Below are 10,332 nucleotides of genomic sequence, written 5' to 3' on the forward strand. Positions count from 1 at the left end.
AAGAAGGGCATGATCTCATCGAGCCAGGCCTGGCGGGGCGACACCGCTTTTGTAACTGGGTGTACATACCTAGCTGCCCATATAATCCCTGTGACCTACCCTTCTTATGCTAAGGTCACACATTCACGTATCAACGCACGCACGCCCACACATGAGTGGAAATTGGTAGTTGGCAACAACTTACGTCAGTAAGCTGTAAATGTTCCGTAAAACATACCTAAAATTGTGGACGTGCAGCAACAGGTCGTCCAGGCGCTAAACTCTGCCCACTGGAGTGCTGTAGCCCACTCCAGTTTTGAAATGTTCAAAAGAAGTCGTGGGTGGTAATGCCAAATGTCACCTGACGTAGCTCCAGGCATTGCACGTGGGACTCACGGTGACTGCAGCGGGGTAGGCTCTGGGGTCACCAGCATTGTTCGCCGCCGCTGTTTTCTTCCCGCTGCGAAGCATGTGGGCCTCCTAATTGCGCTGTAGCCTACGGTGAAACCGATTCGCACGTGTACAAACCTGTACGTTGTAGCAACGCTGTTGCATGGTATAAAAGGTCAGGTCGATGCCCTCAGGTCAGCTGTTCTCCTCCAAGTACTCTCCACAACGCCCTTCAAGATGCCGAACCTCACAAAACGACCAAGGAAGGGACCATCAACGTCAAATCTTCTTGCAGGACCTTCTTTCAGCTCGGAGAAGACTCCTACAGCGTCTCCTGCAGACACTCGGGACGAGTGATGACAGCGACATGGAAACTCTCCATGAAGCTACCCCCATTGACGACGGACAGAACGTTACCTTGATCGAGACGGAGGACAGCCAAGACGTCGAGGACGATGTGCCAACAGGGCATAAGAAGAGCCTCTGTGTCATCCTGTCGGACGAAAATGAGAGGCTGGTGGGTGAGTGGCTTGAGCACGAGGCCCAATTCATATACAACAAGAGGATGGCTGCTTACAAGGACAAAGCCAAGGTGTGGAAGGCCTTTGATGACAAGGGCATGTCCCTTAGGCCACCAGTGACTGGAAACGAGCTCCGGACGTGGTTCACATCCCTCAAGAGCCGTTTCGGACGCCTCACCGCCGAGAAGAGTGGCCAAGGGGCGAGCAGACGACTGACGGACCAGGAGAAGTGGATGTTGAACATATTCCACTTCCTCAAGCCCCACATCATCCGTCAGAAGAAGCCCAAGATGTCGGGACTACCAATGGTATGTATATTATAATGTCTGACTTAATTTGTTTTTTTATCTGTTGAAAATATACAGTATTTTACAGTACAGGCAGAATTCTATCAAAGTGAATTTACTACCTTGATTTTCAGAAGTGCAATGTTTTTACATTCTCTCAAACAAGTTCTATCACTTTACGGTCTGCTCTGTTTACTGGCCGGCCCTTTTGTACCCTATGGCCCCACAACGGTGGGCATGGTACCAACGTGAAGTTGACGTACATAGAACGTTACACTATCAACGTAAGTAAGATCATGTAGGACTTTGCCAAGCCAGTTCCAGGTAGGCGTCCGACTATGCTTGCGTTGCGCGTACATTTGTGGCGCAATTTACGGTGCTGGCTTTACGTCTGTCAGCCCATGTCCTGTTTACCAGCTGTTCAAGGTCCATTCACCGCGATGATGCCCATGATCCACATACGTGGGCATACACCGTCGTGGTACATGAATGTGTGACCCCAGCATTATCCTACACTAGGTCTCTAGTTCTTAATGGCTTTATACCCCTCACCTTTGGGGAAGAACGGAAATGCCAATCCCCCAAGTCGAAAAAGTGGGGGTAAAATGGTTACTACTCATAGCTAACTGAAAAATTTCGATTACTGGTGAAGCGATGGGATGTAAAAACGTAAAAATATATATATGTACATGTATGTGTGGGTGTGTGTGTGTGTGTGCATTTATAAATATTGATATATATGTACCGTATGTGTGTACATACATGTTACATATAGTATGTATGATAATCCTAAGTGCCCTACCCCCGGCCCCCATGAAAGATTTCTAGATCCGCCACTGTATCATCCGGACATATTGGAAAGCTGTGGAAGTCAAAACTGGCAAATATATTAAGAAAGGCTTACTTTCATAAAAGCTTTCTTGGGTTATATTTATATGGCTATTCTTTTATTCTAAATATAAAATTATTAAAATTAGTTTCAAATGTATGGCTAGACCGACTGCCATAATAAGCATATTAGCATATTGTATGTAGCTGAAAGGATATTTTTCTCCTTCAGGTCTATTTCATATGTATTTACAATAAAAACCTTCTACTGGTAATCAGATATTGTTCTTTGGCAGCTGCGACGATCATGCAGGGTATAACACGAATGTTTGCAAATATACTGGGGAATGAAAAAAAAGTAACTTTGAACAGAAAATGTTCTATAAATAAATCATGCATTCTAAGGCTTTCTTTATCAGTGAGGGGAATTTTAAGATAACAGTCTTCATTAGTGCTGCTTTCAGGTGATGGAGGTGAAAGCAAGAAGTCAGAGTAGCCTGGGATTAGTCAATATATTGGCCTTGAAAATGAGGGGGTTGGGGGGCAGCGGTAGTGCCGCATAGGAGAATAGAGGGATTAGTTCGATGTGAATAAAGTATTATTTAAGTTTTGAAGAAAAATATGCATACATCATTAAATCTATTTCCATCCATGTCAGTGGTATTCACTGGACACCGATAAAACGCGGAAAAGGTAAAGTAAGCCTAACTGAACCTCCTATTGATCAAAGGTAGACTTGCTTATTCATTAGACGCTTATCAAAGATTTCAAGTGTATTTTTAGAAATCTCTTTCTCTCCATCTAAAGTATTCATCAGACACCAATATTAAGTTAAAGGTAGTTGAACGATTCCATTTGTTCGATTTTAAAGAAAACATTGGGAACTCACAAAAATGCTATCAAAGATAAAAAAATAAACCCTTAACAGTGTGAGCCTTGCAACCTCACTTGATGTCGTGATGTGCGCGGGAATCGAATGTCAATGTGTCATTTATCGGTCAAAGAAACATGCCCTGCTCAGCGAGAGACAAATATTGCACTGCATTCGGTGTGTGTGTGTGTGTGTGTGGGTGTATCACAAGATACATTTGTAATTGTAATAGCCATAATGCCCTCTTAACATTTCAAATTCTTTGCTCTTTTCTTGGATACGCTTGTCACCACAAAGCCTCTAGATCCAACTTCAAAAAAATATAAATAAATCATGATATCCGTTAGCTACTACTACAATTACACACACATACACACACACATGATGTTCTAAAGATATCATTGACCGGTTTTCAACGTCATTTCATCAGATTTCTTCTATATTTGAGAAGGAAAATTTATTAATAAGACATGCATCGTGCATCAGGCAGGTGAATAAAAAATTATGAAACTCTGCCATGACTATTTGGTGCGTGTGTACATATTATATATCACTTAGTTTTCCCGTCGATGGTTATATAGATATATATATATATATATATATATATATATATATATATATATATATATATATATATATTATATATATATATATAGATATTATACGTATTATCACTCAGTTTTCCCGTCATTGGAAGTTGTTTATATATATATATATATATATATATATATATATATATATATATATATAAACAACTTCCAACGACGGGAAAACTGAGTGATAATACGTACACACGCACAAAATATTTATGGCAGAGTTTCATAATTTTTTATTCACTTGCCTGATGCACGATTCATGTCTTATTAATAAGTTTTCCTTCTCAAATATAGAAAAAATCTGATGAAATGACGTTAAAAACCAGCCAATGATATCTTTAGAACATCATATGTGTGTGTGTGTGTGTGTGTGTAATTGTAGTAGTAGCCACAATGACCTCTCAACTTTTCAAGTCATTTGCTCTTTTTTGGATACGATCGTTTCTCGCTAACGGATATCATGATTTCTTTATATATTTTTGAAGTTGGTTCTAGAGGCTTTGTGGTGACAAGCGTATCCAAGAAAAGAGCGAAGAATTTGAAATGTTAAGAGGGCATTATGGCTATTACAATTTCAAATGTATCTTGTCATACACCCCCCCCCACATATATATATTATATATATATATATATATATATATATAATATATATATTATATATATATATATATATATATTATATATATAAAGATATATATATATATAGTTTATATATATATATATATATATATATATATATATGTGTGTGTGTGTGTGTGTATATATGTATGTATGTATGTATGATATATACACATGTACGAAAAAATAAATTATTCTGGCCTGTGTCACAGAATAACAAGAATTGCTTTAATTATTCTACTGGCACACTTTTAGACGAATTATGCTACTATGTAGTGTATAATACGATTTTGCTTTCGTTACTTTCGCCACAAATAAAACATTCTACATCTTGTAGGATTCCGGCAATCTATTCGTCATAATTTCCCTTATGGTTTTTATTTTATGTTCATTAATGGAAACAATTCCTTCAATGATCTCTCTATTTATTTCTCTAAATACAGGAAACCATTACGAGAATAACCAGCTTGGCGTTGGAGGTATTCCAAGGGAGGTTTACTATCCACGTTTAGTTCACCTGCAGATGAAAGAGAGACTAGAGTATTATAATCCATTAATGGCTTGGAGGTCTTTTTAGAAGAAAATTAGCCGTTCCTCTCAATGTCTTTTAAACTCTCGCCATTGCTAGAGAGGTGTATTCAATAAGACAGGCAAAACACGAAACCAGGAAACAGTAATACAATTTTAGCCAGAAGTATACTTTAAACACAGAGGACTTACATTTTTTTTAATCTCTTTACTTTATTCTTTACAGAGTCTGACATCAAATTACCTCAGAAGGGACAAGAAAACTTTCCATGCATCCCTGACACCTATGAGGAAAAATTCACTGACAGTATCATCCTTTTTTTTTTCCAGCACAGGTTACACAGTAGAACATGGCGCGAAATTTGCGATTCTTGTTGGTGCTAGCCACTGTTTTTGTGTCTATTCTGTCACCATGCACTGCGCAAACAGCAAATATAACAGTGCATTTCATAGGATCTCCACAGTTCGATTTCTTCATGGTACCAAACATGACCTTTGACATCGGACAGGCTAGGGTTGTACTCAAAGGATTGGATGGTTGTAAGCATCTAATGGAATGAGCCCAATTTTGCTTTGTTTTGATACATAGATAGATCCTTTGTTAAAGAGTGCAGTAATATTGCTAAAATCCTAAAAACATCACATTAGATACTTGACCAAATACATTTCAATCAACAATGTATGCATATATATTCTTGTCTCAGGTGGCTGCCGCTCTGCTTGTGGTGTCCTTAAGGACGGATGCAAAGCTTGGTCTTTAACTCACGCAGTGGATGGAACCACCCAATGTCAAATTGCTCAAGAAGGACCCTTGACCATTGTACCTAATAAAAGTGAAAACGCTGAGTACTTCTTCAAGAAGTGTGAGTATTCGATACTGCAACCACTTTTTCCTTTTAAGTGATGTAGACAGAAAAACAATATGCAGTCGTGAACCTATTTGCACTTACTTCATTATGAGCCCACAGGCTGGGAGTAGTGCATAATTTAGGATATGACCTGCCAATGTGACCTGTACCGTCAAATGGAAGCCAGGTTATGTATTTAGCATTAAAATTCGCAGTAATACCGAAAGTTACGTTAGAGTCAAGTGATTATTTAAATTTCCTTTCTAAGCATAGGGAATCAAATGTAGCCACCTCTACTGAGGTTGTATTAAATTCCAAATACGTAAACGTTATAATATTTTCATTAAAAGTATTTGCATAAAAATTCTAAGAATCATTTCACAATACGATGGAAGGCTCTGGTCAAAGGATTCTCATTAACCCTGAAATGAAGAATTTTTCCTGAGATAGGTGTTTTTAAAAGGAAAATTAGGTATTACCGAGGGCGAGATACTGAAGGCTGTGAATGTTACTCCAAGTTCGGTATAGAGAAGACTTTCAGGGTCCAGATTCACTCTGAAATCGCCAGATAATTGAAAGCATCATTCCTCAACATTGTAAAAAAAAAAAAAAAAAAAAAAAAAGTGTTGAAAATAAAGACAACGAAGAACACAAAAAACTATAATAAGGGGAATATTATTATAGTTTGTCTTGAACGAACACTGTAAGATCTGGGTTATCCAGCAAATAAAAATATTGTTAAACATTTTAGTCATATAAAAGACAGCTTACCCTTTTCTCTCTTATATAAAAAAAAGATAATTTTCCTTAAGATAAAACAGCATCAAAGGTTATGATGATAATCGTTTAGGTCTTGTCTCCCACCCACCATATGTCCAGTCAAGTTTTAATCGTAAAGTAAATTTACCAAGCAAACCTGTCTCATATTTTTGTGGCCAAAACTGTTCTACATATCCTGAAATTTGGCTGCTAAGTCCAAAATTTCCGAAGGCATTTGTTGGAGGCTTGTGCCTATGCATCAGCAAGACATGTAATCAGAATTTATACTTAATTCATACATTACAATTTCTTCTCATTTTTCTTGGTTTTACCAGCTAGCGTTCCTGGGAGTTATGAATGGCCGGCAGACAACCTTCTGTATCTTCTACTCGATGGCACTTTCTCTTCCCAAGAAGCAAAGAAACGTTGTTCAATGATTCCTGGCCACAGGCTCTTCATCGCTAAGACACAAGCAACATATGATTACCTCTATAGTCTTTGGTCAAGATACCCTTCGAGTAAGTATAAACACAGTCAGTATTTCATAATTCCACCATGGCTATCTGCCACAAAGTCTTTGCTGAGCGTTGGACACTAAGCAAAGAAAATCGAATATAAGTCTAAGAAATTTAGGAGAGTATGGCATCCACTTTCACAGCCTTCACGAAATATTGGGGTCAGGCATTGATGATTATAGGGCATATTATGGAGGGAGTATCTGACTTATATACCGCTATTTAGGAACACAAAAACCCTCCCATGCAGGTTTTCTTAGCAGAATTACAAAAATCAATTACTATTAATAGGTGACAGGCAACACAAAGTTGTTTTTAATGTGCTTTAATGGGTCTAAATCTCCAGTGTCCAGCGTTTGGTATCTTTGTGTCTGTAGTGCATATAATGGCTGGACTTCAAAATAAGCTTCTGCAGCAGGCAGCTACTACAAGTCTGACCATATTTCTCCATTTCTCCTCCAACTGAGAAGAGTAAGAGACTAGTGGCCTAAATAGAGATCAGGAATGGATCAGCAAGCGTTGTAGTCTTTGGGGCATGTAAGAAAAACTAAAAAAAATTCAGTAAATCTTGACTCATTAACCAATTTCATACTATTCTCATATTTCATTATTGGCTGTGAATAAACAGCTCTACTTGAAAATTTTCTGGTTTTATGCTAACCTTTATTCTAAGCTCACTCTTTGCAGCATTGCAAAGATCTATTCCTGTCAGGAAGTTAGGCACTATCCTAAGCAACCTCAATAATGTGTGACTGAGGTCTTGTGTTAATATTACTAGAATATTTTCTTGTCTGGCAGTCGGTAATTTCCCATGATATTTATTTTCCAGACCATTTTCCGCAATGGGGCTTAATCATCCCAAACAATTTGCATCATGATTCTCTGGGAGATGGAGATGTAATGCTTGTCCATCTTTCATAAGCTTCGCTTTCATAAAAAAAACTTCTGTTGTTGCCCTTAGTGCCTGCAACACCAAAGTCAGCATGTGCAGCTCGTTTTCCAAAACGGGACTGTCACGACGAAGCTTAGATCAGGAGAGATTGAAATGGTGGTTCTTACAACAGTCGAGCTGCTCTCCCTTCATTATTTAACGAATTTTTAACATCTGGACATTTATACGAACATTAATCTTTAGCGTTTCTTGATTTCCGTATCTATAGTATCATTTTACCGAAACTTTTCCTTGTGCTCTGTTTTGTCTTCTTATTTTTCACTTGATGTGTATCCTGATCTGAAAATTCTTTGCTAGTTGATAGTCTTTATTTTTTTATTCTGCATGAACAACATAGAAAATAATAGTAATAATAATAGTAATAAAGACTTACTGGTCATTTAAGGCACATCTGATAAAATAAAGTATAGTTTAAATTTTTTGGTCACCAGTCAATTCAATTTTTATTTTTATTTTTACTTACAATATTTCTGTTCCAATATTGAATATTTTTTTCATAAAACAACAGAAATAACGTACGGCGTCATCACACTGAAAGTTCATTGTCAAACTGCTATAAGCATAATTTGTCAGTTTCACGGCACTTCGTTGGCTCATCGGTGTGGATATTATTGGATAGATCACATTCACCTTCTGATGGTCAAGAGGGCTTTTGTTTATGTAACACTAAAAAGATCATTGACAATGGTTTATCCAGACATTCATAAACTAGAAGACACCATGATTCTTCTTTTGAAGATTAGAGTACATTCCCCTTGTATGTAACCCCAAATAAAGGCATTTGTAAGAAAATTCTTTAATCTGATACCTTGACCGACTTGCTACGTTCCTACCAGACTTTCTTTTGTCTTAATAGAATTTCAGTTTCTAGCTGCTTCTGCTATAAACTGAAGTAACTTCTGTAGTCACTCACAACATTTTATGACGAAGTAGTAATCCATACTCGTACTAAGGAGTTCAATACTTAAGTTTTATTTTTCAGTACCATAAAGACGCACATGTACATACTAAGTTTTCTGGCCCTTAATACATTGTTTACCTTCCAGGCCCTTATTTTATTGCGGACCTTGTCAAGAAGAATCAAACGGAATTCGTTTGGGGAGATGGAACAACTGACCATGTTACACCTGGAAAAATATTTCGGAACGACGTTGTTGAATTTAATCTATTCATGCTGGTACTGAATCAGCTTGATGACGCACAAGAAAGTCATGGACCCTTTCGAGCGCTTTGCCAAGTTAACCCATTAGGTACAGAATGGTAAAAGTTGCTCTGTATTAATGCATTACCCAAGGAAACACGAACCACTGTCCTGAGACAGCTTGCATGAACATCTAATAAAGGCAACGCTTACGAACAGAATTCGACTATGAAGGGAACAAACGCATAACGACGATTTGGCTGTTAATGCAATGGACTATTTGATCCACAATAACTACGGATGATATCCTTGAGACTTTGGCGACTATGAATTTCTAATTTCTAATATTGGCGAATTCAGAGGATATCCACCTTTATAAACACAAGATATTCAGAGACGAAGGAGAAAAGAAGAATTAAGTCACAATACCAAAGATGGAAAATTTGAGCAACTTATCAAAGGATGAAAATTAAAAGTATTGACATCAAAGATGAAAAAAGCTTACGTTTGTTTATTTTTAATTAAAGAAGCGTCAAATTTCAATCTCACCTTGACACGCAATTGCACTCATTAATTTTCAGATCACTCAATATAGTCTCTGCTGCATAAGGCAATTTCCACCAAAAGAGAAAATTGAAAGCTTCTTGCCTTGTTGAAAAAACTTTTTCAGGTAACCTCACTAAGTATCTTATTTGAAAATGTTCTCACAGTATTCCTGCAACTAAACTTAAAAGTTGTTATAAAAAGCTAGTTCTTCACGTTATATGTTCAGATCTTATTATAAACAATATCAACCTTTTATACTCTATTCATACCCTTCCAAAATATACCACAGAGCTAATATCAAAGAATAACAAAATCATATAGTAAAATCTACCATTTTTGTCCACTTCAGTGCCATTTGATATGTATAATTTAACTTCAACTTCCTTAGCTGTCACAGGCCCTAACAGAGAATCTTATTAAGTTTCCTGGACATCTAAACAGCCAACCGGGATATGAACGTCTCACCATAAAGGAGAGAAGCTCCCTCTTTTACTGGCACTTTTTCTCTCCAAGACACTAAGCCCATTTCTTGCGCACATGCGAACAGACTATAGCTATTATGCTTTGTTTTAAAGATGAGAAGGTGGCGAACGCCTGCAGTCACAGAGAAAATTGGTCAATTAAGAAGCAACCATAAGGTACCACTTATAAGGAATAAGAGAAAATGTAGCACCCAGCATCGTGTATCAATGAAAATGACCAAAAGTATTAACATGATGAACTTACATATTAAACTCGGCATAGAGTGACTGCGCGGTTAGGCCATCGACTTAGTATACAAACAGAAAAAGCATTCATAAAATGCACGCCTCTCTCATTCAACGTTAAACCGTTATAAGGGCACATATTTTCCGATTATTTTACGATTAGTTGTTCGTATCCAAACGTACTTTTTTGCAGTAATGATGATTAAATTTGGTCATAATTCTATGGGCATAAAGTTTTGCTTTCTT

General features: G+C 37.4%; 2 protein-coding genes across 2 annotated transcripts; both read left to right on the forward strand.

Moving 5' to 3' along the window:
- Nucleotides 1–736: 736 nt before the first annotated feature.
- Nucleotides 737–1,711, forward strand: LOC135224845 (uncharacterized). The gene is made up of 2 exons (XM_064264168.1): nt 737–1,198; nt 1,697–1,711. The coding sequence occupies exons 1-2, from the start codon at nt 737–739 to the stop codon at nt 1,709–1,711; spliced, it is 477 nt and encodes a 158-aa protein (XP_064120238.1).
- Nucleotides 1,712–4,952: 3,241 nt separating this feature from the next.
- On the forward strand, nt 4,953–9,623 carry LOC135225028 (uncharacterized). Its single transcript, XM_064264310.1, has 4 exons — nt 4,953–5,158; nt 5,323–5,481; nt 6,561–6,743; nt 8,739–9,623. The coding sequence occupies exons 1-4, from the start codon at nt 4,969–4,971 to the stop codon at nt 8,954–8,956; spliced, it is 750 nt and encodes a 249-aa protein (XP_064120380.1). The 5' UTR covers nt 4,953–4,968; the 3' UTR covers nt 8,957–9,623.
- The last annotated feature ends 709 nt before the right edge of the window (nt 9,624–10,332 follow it).

Source organism: Macrobrachium nipponense, chromosome 12, assembly GCF_015104395.2.
Source record: "Macrobrachium nipponense isolate FS-2020 chromosome 12, ASM1510439v2, whole genome shotgun sequence".
In the NCBI taxonomy this organism is placed as follows: Eukaryota; Metazoa; Arthropoda; class Malacostraca; order Decapoda; family Palaemonidae; genus Macrobrachium; species Macrobrachium nipponense.

What these genes read in the sequence shown, in the direction of transcription:
- LOC135224845 (XM_064264168.1), top strand. Translation starts at nt 737, where the DNA reads ATGGAAACTCTCCATGAAGCTACCCCCATTGACGACGGACAGAACGTT.
- LOC135225028 (XM_064264310.1), top strand. Translation starts at nt 4,969, where the DNA reads ATGGCGCGAAATTTGCGATTCTTGTTGGTGCTAGCCACTGTTTTTGTG. An exon ending in ACTCAAAGGATTGGATGGTT is followed by an intron (nt 5,159 to 5,322) that starts GTAAGCATCTAA and finishes TTCTTGTCTCAG; the next exon opens with GTGGCTGCCGCTCTGCTTGT. An exon ending in TTGGTCAAGATACCCTTCGA is followed by an intron (nt 6,744 to 8,738) that starts GTAAGTATAAAC and finishes TTTACCTTCCAG; the next exon opens with GCCCTTATTTTATTGCGGAC.